The 21,479-nt window shown below is 38.7% G+C and overlaps 1 protein-coding gene across 7 annotated transcripts in view; it reads right to left on the bottom strand.

The window, feature by feature from the left end:
- The window catches only part of NAALADL2 (N-acetylated alpha-linked acidic dipeptidase like 2), a 520,054-nt gene that overhangs the window by 329,200 nt on the left and 169,375 nt on the right, over window positions 1-21,479 (bottom strand). For 5 of the 7 annotated variants that reach the window (XR_012776415.1, XM_075506899.1, XM_075506898.1 and 2 more), the window contains exon 3: window positions 6,299-6,401. The exons of the other annotated variants lie outside the window; for them this stretch is intronic. Coding sequence is in view for 4 of the 5 variants with exons in the window: in XM_075506899.1 (XP_075363014.1) it covers window positions 6,299-6,305 (7 nt within the window). In the remaining variant the exon portion in view is untranslated. The remainder of the gene's footprint in view (window positions 1-6,298; window positions 6,402-21,479) is intronic. 7 annotated transcript variants of the gene reach the window in all.

Raw genomic sequence — 21,479 nt, 5'->3', positions numbered from 1 at the left:
TCAAAAGAGCTACTGGATTAATAAACCAATATCCACTTCCACGAAAGGGAATATTTGAGCAACAAGGGAAGCAATTTTTGGCAATATGACTACAGATCCAGAGCTTGAAATTTTTGCTGACACAGCAGACGGATTTCATAAAGCACTATGCTCTTGTTAAAAAAGAAAAAAAAAAACCACACCACAAAACAAAAACACCCTCCCCCTCAAAGCCCAATGTCATCCCTGTCACTTGTCCAAGAAGAAATTCAAGGGCCTGAGATTTCATGAGGAAACAACACGCTCAAACTAATAACGTTCAGTATTCACATGGACTCCTGAGAGGTCTGAGATTATTTCATGTCTGACTACTCAATCCTTTTTCAACACTTATTCACAATAGAAAAATTCTGCAAATGTTTTCTATGAACAACACTGGCTTCTAAAGTCAAAATGTATAAACAGTTATTAATAACCTGCTCTGCTTTCACTGCTGACATTGAAGAACAGAACTGTTTAAGCCTCTACCTAAACATACAAACACATCAACGGTTTCCTCCCAGCCTTAGCTGCTTCTGAAGAATGTTCCAAGTAACTCACAAAAATGAGTTAGACAAAATCAGTTCACCTACTATATCTCAACAAAATACGTATGTGTATGTTACTACGACAGGTAATTTTACACACTGGCAGACACTTGCACGTGCTTTTTCTGTATGCAAATATAGGTGTTTCAATTTACAGGCGAAAACTAATTTTTTTTTCAGTGTGCACGAAGATTTCTAATTCTGACCCTATTAATCTTACTGTTTTACTGATCTCTGTTTTTCAGGAGAATAAGGCTTAATGGATCAAATTTAAGGAAGCCAGAGTTCAAGAGTAAGTACGGGAAAAAACAGCGTTTCTCTTTGTTCCCACTGCAGTACCACTCTGTCCCTCCCACTGAAACCATGGCTTGTTTTAGGTACTGTAAGAAAACAACATAAAGACATAGGAACATCTTTATTCTTGATTTTTTTAAATGCAAATAATTCAGATATACAAAATCTTGGGTAAAATGAAAGCACTGAACTTAACGGCAAAATCTGAAAAGCAGCTTAGTGTTTTCTAAGAGTGCTATTGCTGTCCCTAGGGCTTAGCGGGCAGCTACAGCACCAAGTTTATGGCTTACAAGTCCACAGTGCAACATTAAACCATGTTTTAAGCAGCCCTGTACTGTGCTACTATACAACTGAGCCAGAACATATAGATAGGTAATGCTACATTATGCAATACAGGCAGACCCAGAGCAATTAAGAGGCTTTTAGTGTGTAAAGTGAGGATCCTAAGAGCCTGGATATAGAAAGATGCAGACAAACAGTTGTGCTAACACAACCTGAACTGTCTACGCGCCATCAAAGATTTGCTAAATCTGCCATTATTTACTCAACATTTCTTAGCTTTCCCCACACAGATAACTTACAACTTCAGAAACATCCGATAGAGACAAAAACTGCATTACTGTCTAAAGACCTGGCCCAAAGATTTAATAAAAGAGCAACTTTCCTAAGACTAAAAAAAAAAAAAACCCTGCCTTTCCACAGCCAACTCTCAAATTGAAATTGCATCCCCAAATGACATTTCCCCACATATGACCTAAGACTTGTTCAGTTCTTGTACCAGCAACAAGCCCGCTGAAGAGAAGCCTTGGAAAGACAGATGCGTTTTGCCCACATTGCAGCTGAGCGTTGGCAGCCCAAGCTGCCCGGCAGCTCCGCACCACACTAAATCCTTCCAGAGCTATTGGTACAGCAAGTTCAAAGACAACTTTCTAGAACATCCATGAGGTCTTTCTGCAGACGCCAACAGTAGATGTTAAAAGAAAGAGCCTGGCATACACAACTGGAATATTCCTAATGCTGTATGCCTTTTTTTTTTTTCTTTTAAAGGAAGAAGGTTTTCAAATACAGGGAATCATACACAACCACCATTACTGGCTGAAGGAGAAAGCGGAAAGCTAAAAAATAACGTCCTGAAACAATTTTTGCAATACTGCTTTTAAAAACTCTCATAGCTTATATAATTTTAAAAGGTAACACACGCCATTAGACAACCTCACTTTCCTCTCCTTTCTCATACCTTAACACACACATTAAAAAAACCACTCCATAAAATCCATTTGTATGTCTAGTGTGGGTGGCAATACAGGCTCGATTCTCATCTCTCTTATTGTTGTATATCACTTAGAAATCTCACTGGATCCACCCTACTACCCATTGCTCCAAAATATATAGGTTGCTCTGACAACCAAAAGTCTGTACTTTGTACTGTCGAATATATAATTTTGTCAGCCTAGACAACCTGTTGGCAGCTATTACAAAACAAAACTGCAGAAAGCAAGAAAAAAAATCACCTCTTTTCGATGCATACTTTCACTTCTCGAGAGTCAAGGTTTTACAGTTCAGAGGAGTCTCTGAGACAGCTTTTGTTTCACCTTTCATATGTAGAATGATAACTTTCCTTACGTGAATTATAACTTTCTTCTTACTCGCTATTCCTTTTGTATTCTGGTTTATGAAAAAAAAAAAAAAAAAAATCGATGCGATGGCTTAAAACTCTGCTTGAACTGTAAAGCACCTCTCCAATACTTTTTTGAGGGTTTATTAACACAAAGAAACATACATTGCAATTACATCTATGCTGTAAAGGAGCCAAATGAATCTTGAACACTATGACTTTCCAGAAATTTCCTAGCAAGCCATAGCTGCCATTCCGAACAGCCTGCCCTCAGAAGAAGATACAGGAAAGCGCATGCATATTTGTATGATCTATAAAAGCCAAGGGAACAATCTCACAAGTAGGATGAAGAATACATATGCATCAAGGAAGACACCAAAGGCTCAGTCTCCACCACACCTGAAGACAGGCAACAGAAAACCTTGCCCACTGCAGAAAATAACTGGCATGTATTACTAGGAATTTTCTACAACTGCCATAAAAAAAAAAATCTAAATACCATAGTTCAATCAAATCATAAATGCTATACAAGCGATGCACTGCGAGATCCAGGATTTCCCAAATCCTAATCAAAGCAATGAGTTACGTTCCCTCTCCACCCTCATTATTGGCATTAAAGAAAGCTACAGAGATGCTTTTAGTATCATCTTAAGTATTCAGTTTCCATAAAAGAAAAAACAAACAAAAAAAACCCCCTAAGAAACAAGTATTTTTTTCTCCCGGTAACTGTTCCATAAATCAAATGACATTTAAAAATTTATAAATGTAAACACACTTTTATTTTCCTTGACCTATGCAAACAAAAACCCCAGTCTCAGAATTCAGTGGCGTGTTGGCTCAATGTGAACAGGAAACCTGAGAACCTGAGGCCAATAACCTTATTTAATGACATAGCAATAAATAATTAAGCACACACACAAATATTACCTTCTCCCACCTCAACTCAGACATGTCCCTATGAACTTAGATAATCAAATTTATAACTGGGGCTGCATTGTTTGGTCATTTTTCCAATGACTGTAATCGTGATTCAATTAGCTTCCTCTGAGCGTTGGCAGGAGTACAGTCAATGTCCCATGACATTTAAAGAATTGGTACCGCCCAACCCTTCTCTCCTACATGAATTGTCTAAGCTCCGAAAACAAAAAACTTCACATCTGCAAGACGATGCACAGGAAAGCTATTCCAAATGGGGCTGTTTCCCTCTGCAGGAGCAGCACGTGGAGAAGGGAAGCTCCCAGATTTTTGATTCCTCCAAGGCAGTGATTTGGGTTATGATTTCAGAAGCACAAAAACACTATGGTCACCTTTGTAAGGATACATATTACATGTGTATAAATTTTATAAATATGTATCAGAAATATATGTGTGTGTATGTATATACATATATAAATATTAAAAAAGCTATAAAATTTTATCCACACTTCCAACGGTTCAAGAAGTCAAGATGCTGCATTATCAGGCTTCAGTGCGTTGGACTCTGCCTATCCAGGACCTAGCAGTGGGACTCCCAAGGTCTGTTCGGAGAGAGGTTTCTCCTGAAAAGGCAGCGATTGTATTCTTCAGCACTTTTACCTGCCTATTACTATCACTAAAGTTCAGCACCACTCAGGTGCTAAAACTTGAAATGACTGTTTTCTCATAAGGTAATGGACTTAAATATTCTTTAGGCGAAAATAGATTCTTTCCTCCACAAATGTGATGGAAATAATCTGCAAGTACTTTCATTTAGAACCACTTATGATGTAAAATTATTTCAGACTGTGGCTTCACTCTAGCATAGTATAAGAATTTATATTAAAGCTGACTCTGAAATATTTGCAAGCTGTAATACCAAATTTTATGAAATCAAACCCACTGCAAAAGAGACTGTTAGCTGATTATTCACATAAGTAGTAAGCCATGGAGAAGTATTGCTGATATCTTACAGCCAGAGTTGTATAAAATACTTGCAGCAGATGAAAAAGGATACCCTGCACGCAAACATCTTCACCTTTCCTTATTACAAAGTCACAAAGAAATTCTCCATATTTTACCAAGTTTTCGCTCTGATAAATGTGTCCCTTTTCCAGAAAAAAAAAAAAGAGAGTCCTTTTATAGAAAGCCTGGACACAGTGAGTTAAGGCTAGTTTAACAACATTCCTTAAATATTTACTATACAAATGGCCACTTAAATGAATATCCAAATATCTAATAGGCAAAAAACATTTCAAGCATCACAATTACCAGTTTAACTCTTCAACACATTCAATAACATCACCTTCTTAGTTAATGAAGGCAACCTCAAAAATAATATGCCTCTAAATCTGCTTTTAAGACAGAGTGTTTCACGCTTAACATGCCCGCAAGAAGTCACATACTTTTGCCATTCAGAAAGTTCGAGCAAAGTTGCTTTTAGCCACCACAATGGAAACGCAGTGTGCATAAATCTTGCGGTCTGGGCTGTGCGGAAGACAGTAGTCCCTCCTTGAGGGCACCAGAGGAAAGACATTTATACAGTTGGATCAGGCCCAAATGACTGTATTTGCATTTACACTTAGTAAATTAGCTGGGAAATGCCCGAAACAGCCAAGGAAGGTGGGCAGTGCTATTGTAGTGTTGTGCGGGCAACAGGAGTGAGCAAAGGCTACCATGGAGACGTCCTTAAAATCTGTCTCTTTAGCATATAAAGAAGTGGTGGAAAATAGCATTCTGAAAAGGACTTCCGATAGCTTGGTTGGAAAATGGTGGGTTTGCGCCGTTTTGTTTAGATGTGGTTATTTTTTTTTTTTTAACAAACAAAGGAAATACACAGTAAATTATTCCTTTGTGACAATGGATCTGAGGAGGCTTGAGGAGCACGTTTCAGGACCTTCAGAAGAAGGCATGCCTGCAGGGGCTGCGCGGGCCCCAGAGCAAGGGAGCGGCAGACTGAGGCGCAGGGCGACAGTCTCGGCACGCGGGACCGCAGCGAATGGAAAAGGCTGCATAAACACCAACCAGGACGCGCAAGAAGCAACTCGGCGTGAACTGGAGCAGCTCCTAGCAGATCTGCCTCCCGGGAATCAAGACCTACCTTGCAGGCCAGCAGCCCGAGCTACGTTTGTGGAGATGGACAGGGTAGGATGGGCCACAGAGCCACAGGGACCTCTTAGCACACCAAACGGGCAAGCAAAGGAAGGTGTCTGTAGAGGAGAAGACTTGGTAGCTACCTCAAGATGTCCTTCAGAGCCACAGCGCGCTCTTCAGGGCTGGCAGTCTTGCTCACATTCAAATATCCCAAATTGAGATATTACCACATTTCCTTTTATTCCTCTTGCCAGTAATATTAAGTCTGTTTAACTGGTTGTTTGGGATTTGACAGATGACCTCATTGAGAACACAGCCATTACAATTTATTTTCCCTGTTTTCTAGGAAAAGGCTTCACTAGTGGAGGCTTTGCATTTTCATTTATTTTTTTTAGATTTATTTTGTTAGTAATTGACTCCTTGCTGTCAACTGGTGCCTGCAGAAGAGTTAGATTTGTAAGAAGAGCAGCAAGACATGTTCAAGCATGTGACAGGCATAGCATGCTGACAAGGGCTGGGAGATACAAGACTTTTATGAACGCCAGAATTATGTTCCAGCAGAGAACTTAAACTTTTATATCTTCCAGCAATTTCTCAAAAGGAGTAATACTTATATAAATGAAACAGCTGCCCACACAAAAATTAAAGCAGCAATTGCCAGCACATTTTACTTCATCTATAAAGGCATGCAAGGTAGCAAAAAGTTTTGTACATATATTTCTCAGGGAAATAAACTCAGCCAGAAAGCGGCTTTCTGACTTCTGAAGACACTTACTGTTCATGGAGAGCAAACATCAGGCTTTACAGCTTTCGGAGGAAGCTACGCTTTATGTCCCTGGAAGCCAACACAGTGTCAGACAAGTGACACTGTGGGTTTCCTGGAGGAGTATAAGAATACAACAACAAAAATCCACTGACCAGGAGCACTAGATTTTGACAGAGACGGCACAACTTCCTCCTGCTAAGGATGCTGATGGATGTTTTCCGTACCAAAACTGACAGTGACAAAACAGGCTTTAACATGAAGGAGCCTTTCCAGTCCCTCTTCACACATCTGGGAAGGCTGGTACTGACTGACAAGCAAGTCAAATATTACGAATGACTGACAACCCTAAAACAAATACGGAGGTGGGGTGTCTTCAAAGAGCAACTGCTACGGGTTTTTTTAACGCTTGTGGCAGTGACTGGTTTTGCTGCATGCGGCCAAGAGGACAACTGTTTATTTGCCCGGTCTTCTTCACTGCTGGCACCAGCCCTGCCCTGCCCTACCCTCGCTTCTTGGCCCAAAGCAACCAAAAATAGTTATGCTGGGATCCCTGAGGAAGTGAACAGACTTCCGTGGTATGGGATGTTGCTCGCTACATATACCAGTATTATGGAAAAGAAAAACAAGTTGGGAAAAGATAAAAATTGATGTGAAACCAGAGGCAGAAGAGAGAAAGCAACAAGTTGTAGGGAACTCGTTATCTTTCTCATGCCCCATTTCCATTACTGCCTGGTAAACGCACACTTGTCATCACCAGTATCTTTCCTCCATTTTCTCAGCAATGCTTGACTTTGTCTTCTCAGGGGAAAACACACAAACAAGAGATGAGGAAAAATTATTTGATACCTTTTATGCTCCTCTCAGTCCTAAGTGATGGTCCAACATTGTTTGAGAAGTCATCTGCAGACCCCTAATCCCTACTGTGGCACAGACAGCACCATCCCACAGCTAAGCTGCCAGTAGGAACACAGGTTTTCCACACGACATTTCAGTTCAATCTAGAGGTAGAGCCCATTTATTGCACAGTCAGCACAATGTGGCAAAGTTACTTGAATTTCTTGGGAAAAGAGCCATAGTAAGGATGTGTATTTTGGGCAAGATTAGCACCTGCTGCAAATAAAAGTCAGATTTATACTTGCTAGGGATCTAGTCCACCAAGGAATAGAATAAATTTAATATTCAATTATGGAAACAAGAACTTAATTTTAGTACAGATGAGGATCGTGACGTAAAACATAGCATCCTACAATCTATCATGGTTAGCATGATTTTAATGGATCATTAGAAACGCTTATGGAACCTATGAGTTTCTGGGCACTACTTCGGGATCAGTAATAAAAAAAATTCATTCTCTAGTTACCTCCTAAAGCAACTTAGCATACCATATATGATGAAGAATTATAGTCTACTTGAGAAAAGATACTTAACTCCTTACAATGCAGCAATAAAAGATGCCTGATCGGAGATGAAATTTGAAAGCTTTGAGTTTGATGGGCTTTGAGAATACCCCTATGAAAAGTATTATATTTTATACTCTTTTTTTCTTTTCAAAATGATTGTTTTTCCACAGACTTTCTAATATGAGCATACAAGCAGAAAAATTTCAGTATTTCTTTTAGGTGATGTCAAATTTTAACCATTTATTACAGTGCAGAGCCCTGGATAAAAATACTGTCTAAATCAGACACCTAGCTCTATCTGCACCTTAAGAATTTAAGTATGTCCAGAATCAGACATCAGAGTGACTGCTCATGAAGAAATCTTTTTGGACTCAACATGCATCCTCTACGGTCACTTGTATCCACACACATTCTCCTTGCAGAGGAGCTATCCTTCCTACTCTGCTGCTTTAATCTCTCTTCATATTTACTATACTCTGAAGAATTTTAATAAATATTCCATGTGGTATCCATAAAGCAAATAAAAATGATTAACTAACAGTCAGCACAAACTAAAGCAGCATGCACTCTTCTTTCATGCAGGATATCAAGTTCAATACCATGATAAAGGTTAAGTTTATTAAGCATTAGAGAGATCTGAGTTCTCATCACTCAACCACTTTTTTTTTTTTTTTTGAGAAAGTGTAATAAAAGGAGGTGCACAGCTAAATGGTGACCTTTAGAAGTACTGTGTGTTCCTATGGGAGGAAATGCACTGTATTTGATTGTTAGTTTTTACAAGATTAATTAGTCTGGCACGCTAATTGATACATTTTGGTAGATGAGAACAATGAAATAATTTGTTTCCCTTTAAAGGAATTCTGTAATAAATGCAGTCCACAGATGAATAACTGCTTTGCTTTATCAAAGCAATACACTTTTTTTTGGAGATACATTTTTAAACCTAAAACAAATGCATCCATTTGGGTAAGTTATCTGAAAGCATTATGCAGCACAGTTTTTTCAGACAGCAAGTCCTTCATGGATTTAAATCACCAAACCAGATACATAATACAAGTCCCCTATTCAACAGGATGACAGATGTCATCAGTAGAAAGCCTCGGCATTAGCGAGCTAGCACATCTCAGTTCAGGGTTATTGCCTGTGCACAATTTCTACTGTAATGCAACTTGCACGCAAACACAAAAGCGTTTAGTTTGTAAAAAGCCAGCATTGTTAAAACTCGTGTCGCTTAGCTTTTACTTGCACTAGTATCTATGTACGTAGACATAATAATCTTTCACAAATCTGACCTTCAGAAATCACACGTTAGTATGCAAGTATGCACCGTATACTGCAAACACTAATGAAGATATTTTGACAGTGTAGTTAGACCTCAGACACATGATAAAGTTGTCACAGATTAATATACTACCCACATCAACCGAGCCACGGTTACTGTCCAGTCACCTGGTCTTAGCTCATAAAATGCAAGGTAACGAAGTAACAGGCATTAGCAAAGCCCTTTTCCACTTCAGGTTAAGCCAAGTCAAATAACTTTGCATTTGTGCAAACATGGCCAGTTACTGCATCTCTGCTAACCCACAGTAACCGAACAGGTCTTGGTATGTTGGTCGTGTATATAACCTGTTAGATAGGCTGCTGCCCTCTCAGGAAGTGCTCCACACATACCCTACAGTAAATCAGAGATGAATCACACAGTCAGTACCTTCTCCCCAGGCTACCAGAAGTGTCTTGCACAGACCTTGGCCAGCCCTTCGAAAGGCGACATCAAGACTTATTTGCCTAGTAGCTAACTTAGCAGTGATGCTCGATCTCTCACCACATCTGTTGCAAAGCTATGACAATATTGGACCTCTTCATTTTTAAGCCTTCATGGAAATACTTCAGCCTACACAAAACACCCCAGAACAGGCTCGTAACTGAATATAAATTAAGTGTCAGAAGGATGCCATACCACTGTAGTTAGATGATAAAGCTTCTAACACCCCAGTAGATGCTATTTTTCTCAGCAATTCTTATAACAACTGCAGGAAAATCAGCCCAGATGCACAAAAGTGTGTCAGTGACCACCTTCAGAGTAGCTGCTGAATTGGGACTGGGAGTGAGGAGTTTAAACAGAAGTGAAAAACCTGCCTACCTTAGTGAATCTGGCCTAAATGGACGCGGTTTATTGCCCACTAATTACAAGCTGGGAAAAGGGACCAGCCAACCAGCCCAACGCCCCAGTCCTGACAAAAGGTGAAGGGAAAAGCACATTAAGTACAAAGATTTAACTGTACATTAGGCAATACTTGCTGGGAGTAGGAAATACAAAATCAGTTTCATGAGCTTTATCAGACAGCGCATGCCTCTTGGGACTTCTGCTAGAAAAGGTCACTGTAAGTTGTGGCCAGACTCTGTTGGGGTTCCTCTAACAGACCCACTGGCAGAGGTTTGGGAAGGACGGTGCTGAAATCTGACAGCCAACAGTTCCTATTTTGGTGTTGCACAATGAAGGAGGCAATAACAGATTTAGTTCAGAGACTGAACTAATTACTTTCTTGTTGGTTTTGGCTGCCAGAAACATTTTTCTATGAATCAGAAATGAATTCTTTATTAAATGAGAGTACCCTTCCTATCAAGTAAGTACTTAATTCACTAGGCAAGAGTCTAAAAAAAAAAAAACCAAACCAAAAAACAAACAAACCCACACACCAAAACTAAACACAACCAAAACCAACAAAACAAAAACCCAATACTACTTTAAACAGTGCAATGAACATTGAAGTATTTGTACAACACACAAGAGCATCAACAGAAGAGACAGAGACTCCCCACAGCGTACAGAAATCAGTAGAAAAGACACAAAGGGGAAAAGACAACTTGAGTTCAAATCTGAACAATTTGAATGCCCAGACCAGAATCCTGACAAGAGAGGAAAATGACCGTGCATGATTTGAGCTTTTTTTGCTTTTCTTTCAGGAAAGAGCTCCAAGACCACAGTTGCTCTGTTTTTCCTGCTCAAGCCTGCAGACCAGCTGGGAGAGACAATTTTCTTTTTTTTGTGAAATTCTGTTCCAAGCAGGCTTCTGACTGCTGGAATCTCACTTCCTTGGCTTTGGAAAGCTAAATCTAGACTGTTTTGTTGATAGGGAACAGCAGAAAGCAAGAGACATGACAGGGGGAGGAGGAGATTTCATAAACGAGAAGCATGCTTGCATCAGGTGCAAAGGAGAAAAAGTATATCGATTACTTTTACACTAGAATTATACTGACATTATTTTACCCTTCTCACTGCAAATGAGGAGTAAGATTAATTTTACAGCAGTAGATTTTCCCCATGACTTCAACAGAATTAGATTAAAGTAATGTTTCAGTTGCGCTTAATCTAAATTTCTGTCTTCTAAACGGTAGGCGAATGGTTTCTAATCACTATTTCTGTACCATCTGATGTTAAAGGTTCATCAATTTTCTTTCCCACCAATATGATTAAACTCTTATTCAGGCAAGAAAACATTGTTAGTAAGCAAATAAATTTCTTTTAAAACTCTCTCATGTACTACCAGTTAATAGCTTCTTCAACTAAAACCGTAGAAATACACTGGTCTTGGACTTACTTTTTAGCTCTATGCTGAGCAGTGAGAGTGCGATGTTTGTCCCTTCTAGTTCTGCCTGACCCAGACCAGCAACATATAGGACATAAATTTGAATTTCCCTCTATACAACTCTTTCAAAAGAAAGAACTGTTAGAATCGTAAACTGCTAAATAGTGTGATTTTAACTTATTTAATGAAGGACAGAATGAACTTCTACTTTATAAAATGTAACTCCAATTACTACCAAGAATAAAACACCCCATGCTATTATCAAAAAGTCATAAAACATCTGGGTTTAACAATAATCTGGCTGAAGAGTACTATACATAACAGAAATAAAATTCCTTATTGCCGTTCATCATCATCTATCTTTAAAATGATACTGTGCTCACACATTAATTACAGATATTAGATAAGTAAATTGGATCACTACGCCCTGAAAGGCTGGCACAACAACTGCTGGAAGAGCATAAAACCATTAAATCGGCGAGATCCTTTCTCCACCAGGTCTGCCAGCAGCACGATTTCACAACATAACACTTTGTCAGTCATTTACCTTCAGCTGTACTTGTGAAATATAGCCCCCCATAAGCACTTTATGCATTACAACTCAGTCTAATAGGTGAAAAGGACTTTTCTGTATGGGACAGGGGCAATTAAGGGGTTCCTGACACTGCTTTCAAACAAACGAGTAAATAACCTGCCAGTGGCACAACAAAGAGTGAACTCTGCCATTTTGAGATTATTCGTTTTGTTGTACAGGTGCAATAAACATACCGGAGGACAAAATTGGTCTGTTACACTACTATATCTACTTAATTTAGAGCAAGTGCACAGTGTAAGCTTCAGCATTTTAATGAGATGACAAGGCTCAAGCACTGCCACAGGTACTACTGTTGCACAAACTCTGTCAGAAAAAGCCCTTTTTGGAAAAACCAAACCACTACAGAATTTCGACCTCAGCTATCAGCCCTGACAGAGTGCCGCAGCTTTTTGGGCACTGACAGCTTTTGGGGACTCTCCCTCCTCCCAGCACCGCCCTGCACCAGGCCCAGCTAAGTTTGGTTTGTGAAGCAAGCAGAAGGGATGTGCTCCCCCCCATCCCTCACCCTCACTCCTCTGCTGCCGGTGCCCGCTACCTCATTAGCGACCACCCCCTTAGGGCACAGCATCGCTTTGCTGCAGCCGCTTCCTCAGCTCGCCCCGATTTTAAGTAGCTATCTCCATCGACTCAAGTCCTGAGTGGGAAGGAGAGAGGACCACATCTCTCCAGCCAGTACATTCACCGAGGGTCCCTTCTGCAACCCAGAAAGGGCAGGGACAAGGACGCAGCATCGCCCTGTGCTGCCCCGGGCAAGGAGACTCAACTCTATGCCTTGCAAAAAGACTTGCAAAGAAAAAGGCATTTATTCATGAAATGACAATCCACTCTGTCCTGCTTAGCAACAGTTTTCCTCCTCTGTGAAGCATTAGTAATATATTTTTATCTACTTTCAACACCACGCCTTTATGATAAAATGTTTAATTCCTTAGAAAAATAAACTCTGCCTCTAGTGAGGGTAACTTCTGCAGCAAAGCGGCAGATGTAGGGTTTTGACAGCTGACTGGTCATAAACAATCAAAGGTTTGAACAAAAGATAAAATACTTGTGTGGGTTACCTTTTCTGCCAAGAAATTCAATGAAAAGTGATGAACAGCAAGGAAAGAGGATAAAATATCACAGACTTGAAGCAAAAGAAGTCTGCAGACGACGCTGGCCTGGAAGGAAGGAAAAACTAACAAAACATATCACTAGGCATAATTAACAGCTGTGTAAGAAACAAACCAGATTTCAGAGGAAATCCTCCTTCTGTAGGGGTTTAAGGGTGACAATAAAGCTTAAACTGTCAGAGGCGTTTGATTAATACATTACAGATGGAATTTAAAACTGGCAGGTTAATAATCAAGAACTCCCCAGGGTATCAGACTCCCATGAAAGCATCTCCCCTTTTACCTGGGCCAATCAACCTACATTCATACTTTTCCTACCACCTGACAAAATACATCTGCTGGTAAAAAAACAGCTTTTCCTGGAAACAGATTAAATATTTATGCCATTCTATTACTGATGTAAACACTTCTCCTACACAATTTTCTAGATATAGATCAGCAGCTTCATTGCAAAACTTAATCATGCACTGTTCCCTGAAAACTGCTTAAAAGTATGTTTTAGAAACTGTTCACAGAAGGTAATAAAACATACTTAGAGTCACATAAAACTTATAATCATTTTTCCAGCCATTTTAATACTGAAAAACAACTGTGTTCAGAAGTTGAACAGCCTTTGCTAACACTACATATGCCCTTCCAGTACCTAATTAGCTGATAATACTCCGAGTGCCTGTAATGCACGATTCAAATGCATTACTTGCCAATGTGTTTAGTATTCTGCAAATAAGTCTTCGTACCAATTAAATCCCTTGTTATTATGAAAACGCTTCCATACTGTTGTAATAACACAGGATAACACAGTCAATGCTACTAATCATGAGGCTATTCTTTGAATAATTGCAGGATTTATGAGTAATCATTGCTAAGGATACACTACTATTCAGTACAGAGTACACAAAATCTAATAATACCTTTCAAATAAATCTGATTAATGTTACAGTAACCTTTAAGTGAGGCATGTACATAAAAAAATCTTCCCAAACCACTGAGAAGCAGTATTTTACAGTGCAGTAATTTACTGTAGCAATTCCGCAGTAATTTACAAGCACAGTAATTTACAAGTGTATGCAGACAACTCTATTTTTCTTCTCAATATCTGAAAATATTGCTAAATATCAGGTTTGAGCTGAGAGAAGATTATTACTTCCATTTCCCCTAGAACAGACAAATTAGGAAAGACTTTTGCCCACAGGAAACTTTTGGGGCAAACTCAGGAATGAGCCCAGATTCCCTATCAAGTAAACCAGCAAGTCAAGAACCTGCAATATCTCCACAGAAATGTCTAATGGTACTGGCTTATAGTTTAGTCCAGTTCTAAAATTTTCTGCTGAAATCACATACAGCAGAAATACTTCATTCATCATCAAAATAATCAAATACATTACTTCTAAAATAACACGTGAACTCATCTTATTACTTAAGAAGTTATCTATCTTACAGTTACCTGAAAAAGAAAACTATAGGACTGCAGAGCAAGGACCTCTTACCATCAAAAAGATGATAACACTAAGATGTAGAACTAGTAGGAACTTTAAGAAAATCAGTAAGACTTTCAGTAAGTAACTAAACATGATCATTTACAAAGTACAACTAAAGAATGACATTAAAAAACAACTACAAAAACTCTTCAACACAGTATAAGAATGGAAACATTTTAGAGAATTATTTAATTAGTAACTTACATATACGAAGACATTTAAAATGACTTTCGCACACACGACTACCCAAACCCACAGAAGTCAGTGTGGCAGGGGAGAAACGCACAGGCAGCTTAGATCACCTCTTCTGGAACAAATCAGTCCCAAATTTCCTTCACCTGTGCCTAACAAAACACCTGAACTAAAAGTGCCCCACCAACGCCAAATCCTTCCAACCTTCTACCATTCACTCCTGGAAACAGCTGAGACAAGGGCCAAGCAGATCCACATGCGTGCAACCTCCTCACCACCCAAGCAGGCATGCAAGGAGGACTGGCAAAGCCGGCCAACGGTGTGGTATGAGTTGGGCTTCAAGAGGGCAGGCAGTATTAGCATTCACTGGGGTACACAAGGAAAAAAACAAAGGACCAAGCACCGAAATCAGTACGTTGAAGAACCCCTTCTTCTTGCGGATTAGCTGTCTGTGGGACTTTCTGACACAGCGTTATCTCTAGAGCATTAACTCAATGATACCTGCAAGGGCTACACTTGCATTTTCATCATCTTTCAAAGTTCCAAATTGCCTGTATTGCTTTAAGAATACAACATGTTGGAATAGCTATCTATACCCTCTTTCAAAAAATAATTTCTAAATTGCATCTGTCTGTGCTGTTCATTCAGAATTCAAAAGGAAAATGTGAGGATGTCTGCTAAACAGTAAAATATCATTTGGCCAAAAAATGGACGGACAACTTCAAGTTCATTAGAAACATTTATCTATAAAAATTATTCTCTAAGATATCCATATTAATATATTACATACAAAATATAATAAATATATACAGAGAGCAGAAAGTGAAAAATTTCAACAATCTACTATAGATTAACAAATCTGTTTATTTTTCCTTCAGAAGACATTGGTTACTCAGGAGAGCCATTCTATTAGCAAATCCCTCCAAAAAGAGAAGAGCAAATATTCCACAGAGACATTAATAGTAGATAAACTGTTGCTTCTGGTCTCCTGCCCAGTGAATGCTTTTCTAAAGGAACAAAAATATTACTATGCCAACCATCACTACACAACATTGGACTCCACCTCTTCCTTTTTTAAAAAGCAAATTACCCACACGCCAAAAAAGAAACATTTACTGATTTTATTATGTCTCAATCAGATGGACAAAGCTCACCCAAAAGGCATTAGTATCACCAAGTCAAGAAAGGCAATTCCACATTAACAACAGTGTTCAGCAGCATCCTACATAAATTTATTACAGAAAAGAAAAAGGAATCTTTGCACATAGATACAGCACTAGACAATTAAAATAGTAAGATAGGAACAGATGTGAAAAGCTCTTCAGAAAGACAGCTATTCTCAACAAGTCTTTAACTGTAATGGGAAAAAAAAAATCAAATTCTTATTTTAATGCACCCGAATCGCATCACTAAATACATTTTACATGAATTTACACTGTGCCTTCAGGGGCAGCAGGTTACTCCTAAATAATGACAGAGATTTCTACCCAGGGCAAGGTCCTCAAATTATATATTAAGTATCAAATCATGGGTTTACGTTCATTCAAACTGGGGTCTCAGCATGGGAAAAAAAATAAAATAATCTTTTTCCTAGAATGCTGAAATTTTGTTTTTTGAATGCTGAACGTTTGTTTTCTGACTTTGATCAGAAGCTTTCCTAAAATTTTCTCACCTGTACATGTGCCACACACTCTATAAGCAATTTGTGGCAATCTGCCAGTTCATTACAGCATTCTTCCAAAATCATGGCATACTAAATGATTTTTTTTTTCCAAACATGTAAAATGGGTAAAAAGGTATTTACCTAAATTGTACAAGTACATTGCATACATGGAAAGAATTTATTTTAGCAAAGCAAATATCTGAACACGTCAGATTCAAACCCATTTCTTTACATTCAGGTAACCATGGAATCATGTAAAGTTTTCTTTCTTTTCTTTTATCACCTAGATTCTTTAATATGTGAAGAAAGCAATAACAATTTCATTGAACTAAACTACAGAAAAGAAAGGCACAGGTGCCAAATTGGTACAGTTAGAAGGCTCAGATTAATAATTTATGACAGCTAATCTAATCTTTTAGAGGTAAAGCAAGTAAAGAAGATTGTATGCCTGAACTTTTTACCTGTGTTTCATTAATCTACTTGCTTGCATATACGTAAAGTGTATAGTCAACGTGTGCCGCATCCCCAGGCAGGCGAATATGGAGCAGCTCTACCTTTGCATCCACAGAAACAGTTCTACAGCGTTTGAACGCGATCTCTTTCAATGAAGAAATTCCTCAAAAGCCAGTTTTACCAAGCACACACCACTTGGCATCATCGCCTGCCCCTCTGCCTGTCCACACCTTTACCTCCTCATCCTGAAGTTCAAAGATAAACAACCTTGCTCTGCTCTCAAAGCTGTCACTCTAAAAGCCATCCATGGGCAAAATTACAACTACAGCAGGAAGTTGTTAAATAAATTACATGCATGCCTTAATCCATCATTTGAATCAATGTACATAAAACATATGCAACTAATACAATGACCTGTATTAAGAGCTTTATCCTTAGATAGATTTATTTGTCTGATGTTTAAATTATATTTTTTGCAGTACCTGGCAGTAATTGTTAATATTACATTTAATTTGTATATGCATTACAGTATCATCCAGAAACACAAGGTGCAGGAGTAATATGCCAAATACAACATCTTAAAAAATTTCAACATTAATTTTACCGCACAGATTTTTTGCATGCCACGTAGACCTTTATTAGGTACCCCTATGCGATTCACTTCAACAAACAGCTTCATGTAAGAGCAACTTATTTTATGCAGATAAAATACCCAAGCACAAAGACTAACGGAGTGTCTGAGAACACAGAAAATTCTCCTTTGGGTTTTGATTGGGTTTGCTTTAATCAGTAGTTGATAATAATTAAGCCTCAAAACCTGCATGCCTACATGACATACTGCAATTTATTTTTATTACAGAGTTCGTTTTGTTATTTGTAGCTCGCCACTTAATAGGCAAACACAAAATCACACATCTCCTTGGTAACAGGTTGAGCCCAGCTCGATATCCAAAAGGTCCTTCTAACCCGCCGATGGGACGGGAAGTCCCTCCTGTCCCCTCTGACCAGGGACGGCAGCTGAAGGGGGCCCGGCTGCCACCGCCCAACGGTGCCTTTCTGGAGACACGTAACCGTCTCCATGTCAGTGAAGGTGACAACAAAGACTTCCCGGATGGGGTTATCAAACACTTTTTACAGTCAGGCCGTAAACTTGCACCGACGGATTTGTGTGTTTGTTCAGCTGCCCTGATTCCAGTGGGTTTTGGCACAACCCACGCCCTAGCCACTCCAAGGCTCGCACAAAGGACAACTCCCACTCTCTCACTTTTTTCCCGATACATCTGATATTAGTTGTTTGTGCTCCTGCGTAGTGAGTGATAGCTGATGAATATCTCCCTAACTGCACTATGTGAAACTGCATCATGGAAGGAACTTGTTATTGATGGCACAATACATTATAATGGAATTTTATATAGATCTTATGGATTTCTTACCCCTTCACCTACCAGCATTATTTCAGAGAGAGGTTTAAGCAAGAGTCAACCTGACTTTTGTTTTAATCTCTCAACTATGACAATATAATTAAGCTGTGAATGATATATCAAAGTGCCATACACAAAGACAAATTGACAGGAGTAATTTTTACTACTCAAAAGCCTTCAGTTTCATATATCATAATATCCTGTAAAGCAAGCCCACTGACATCTGCTTGACTGTAAAAGCAATAGCTCGGTATAAACCTCAATTCATCCTTCAAACAGGCATATGTGCTCCCTGCTTATTACTAGCACTATGTGCATTACTACAGTTGAAACCTGCATCATTCATTATTTCGTTTCTTTATTAACTGCTTACCACAAATCGGAGGGCAGAACTTGCCATATTCTTGCATGACAGTGTTTCATATGAGTGCTCTGCTTAAATTATTTTAAACGTTTTATCATCTTGACAGATATTTTGCTTCTTTTGAAGGTGTTGAAGAACAGAATTTGGCATATCTGGTTACGTTCCAAATAGGTCTCAAAAAAAAAAAAAAAAAAGGAAGGGAGGGAGGATTTGTATTCAAGCTCTCATTGTTTCTCATTTCACTTCTAGTTTTGAAGCTTTTCAGGGCTGCAGCGGATCTTAGTTCTGTACCTACAAGAATGAGAAACTCGTTTACAGCTAGGATCCTAAGGCACTACTGTAATGCAATTATTATTACCATCACCATCAGTATCAGCCCAATCAATCTGAGTATGTGCTTCTAATGAGTTTGTGTCTTGAGGCCGTTAATGTTCAGACTGATTTGGGGGAGGGGGGGTGTTGTTAAATAACCATTCTTTGCAGAAAATAAATTGAAAGCTTTATCAAAGTAAAATTAGTATTTAGAGAGCAACTATGAAAAATCTGATTATAGCAAAAAATTATCAAGAAGAACAGATTAACCTAGCTCATTTGGGGGGTGAATTGTATTTGCTGGGTTAAGAGATATGGCTTGGCCAAGAGGCAATTTGCTTATATCTTTGGGTTCTTCTGTAGAAGAATAAAGTACTTTCCTTAAAATAAATAAATTATACAGAAAAGATTAAATACTCTCCCATACAGACCGTGCGCAGAAGGAATGCACACTATTTAAATGGCTGCTTTGGCAAAACAGAAATTCAGGAATTTTGTTTTCTGAATTACTGCGCGATTCATTACAATAAATCTCCACGCCTTCCTCAGAGAATAGCAGGAACAATTCTTTCTTGGCCATCGGATGCCAGGGAACTTCCAACTTGAAAAAAAAAACCCAACTTAATTTGCTCTTGTCTGATAAAATACTCTGCTACAGAAGTCCCAATTGTGAATAATTACCATTCAATCATATGAATCAGTCTTGTTCATATGACTGGATTTACAGTGACAGACTCATTTTCAGCTGAATGTTTGCAAGTATTTGTATTAGAAAGCCACCATTTCCAAGGCAAGCATATAAAGAAAAGTGAAGGTGAAAACTTTTTCATTATCTCAGAAGACAGCCTATTACCTATATCACTTTCTCAGATATCCATCCATCCACACCTAATGAGTCCTATGATTTAGTCAGAACACATTCATAAAGATGATTCATAGTTGTTATGCAGCCACTTGATGTTAATAGCAAAGCTGATGTCTTAAATCACAGCTGTTTCCCTATGATAGCCAAGGGGCAAAGCGACACTTTGGAAAACAGAGGAAAGAATTTATTAGGGCAACTTTTCGAAAGCAACATTTACAAGAAAAATGTGAAGCAAAACATCAGGGTCAAAAGTGCTATAACCAAATCACTAGATAGTATTAAATGCCGCACAGTAACCTGCATAACTAAGAACTTAGGAGTTATTGGTCCTCCCTCTGCATATGTTAACATTGCCAAAATTTTACTATATCTAGGTTAAGAACTTTTATATTTAATTTTAATTTTATCTATAATCTGTTCTCGCTGTTCTATAGAGATGCATAGTAACCTGTATATACTTAGTAACAAGAGGCGAGTAAAGTGTCATTCTTTCCTATACTAGTAAGCATTTAACCACAACTGAAAAGAATAAATTTGAACCAAAAAAAGTCTTATATTTAGTAGTTGAAGAGATTTGCTGATTTTTAATTATATCGACTAAGGGACAGATAATACAATATGTTAAGAGTACCAGTACTAAGCAAGTAACAAACACCAAATGACCCAGTGTCTTCAGGAAAACTACCTACGTCCTTCAGTTTTAGCTCGTTAATAAGTTCTGCTGGATCACAAAGCATACAGGGTTTTAGAGGGCTGAATCCTCTCTACATACACCCAACTCAGAGGCACTTTGATCCAGAAACACTCAATTTATGTTGACTGCAGACTCTGGTGCTTTAAAGAATATTGTAGCTTTACAGCCAGGAAGGAAGGAACATATGAGTAAATTTGGCATTACACAAAAGATAACAATTAGGCACAAGATACCCATCGGCTCTTGGGAGTCTCTTAGATTCATAAATGAAGAGACGTTGCAGCATCAAACTCTGGTGAGAAACGGGTGCATTTTTAAACAGCACCAACAATCCCTGACATTTCACTTGCTTTCAGCAGGACTCCGTTTGCCTTACTCATCGCTATTAAAAACATCTAAATTAATCCAGCAGGATTTCAGAGAAAGCAGTGAATGAGCTGTGATTTTGCAAAGCGGTAGTCTGATTTCTGCCTCCATTCTTCTGGCCAGTAATTTTAACAATAGAAATACTGAACTCAAGTTCCCATTACCAACCATATGGTATTTTTAACAAGGAATGAAATGACTGCCAAACTGGAAAAAAATATGGAGATGAGAACAAGATGTGCATACACCCTAGCAAAGTGGAATAACTGCATAGATTAAGTAGGTCAACTACAGGTATGGATTTCTTTTAAGGCGATCCAAAAAAGTATGAAAAGTTGCATGTGAAGGCACGCTCCAAAAGAATTCACAACTGCTAACAGGCTTGTCTTACTCAAATCAAGGGCGGCAAAACTGAAACCACCTACCCTAAGGAGCTTCCTCGGGAAAGCTGGTCTGATTTCCCAGCTTGCTCGCTGGAAAGCTGCTGTGGAATAACCAGAGTGACGGACGAGCACATGTCGCGCAACTACTTCTTAATGATATTTTTGTCAGGTGATTTGTAAGCAGGAGCCTGGATTGGATAGGAAATTATCTTCTTTGCAATCGCCATCTAGTATTTTGCATTAGAAGAAATTGCTATTCAAAATGAATATGAATATGGCAATTGCTGCCTTTCTCGCACCTTTTTTCTAAA

Source organism: Mycteria americana, chromosome 7, assembly GCF_035582795.1.
Source record: "Mycteria americana isolate JAX WOST 10 ecotype Jacksonville Zoo and Gardens chromosome 7, USCA_MyAme_1.0, whole genome shotgun sequence".
In the NCBI taxonomy this organism is placed as follows: Eukaryota; Metazoa; Chordata; class Aves; order Ciconiiformes; family Ciconiidae; genus Mycteria; species Mycteria americana.
The sequence above is the reverse complement of the archived record's forward strand: the minus strand, read 5'-3'. Positions and strand labels throughout refer to the sequence as shown.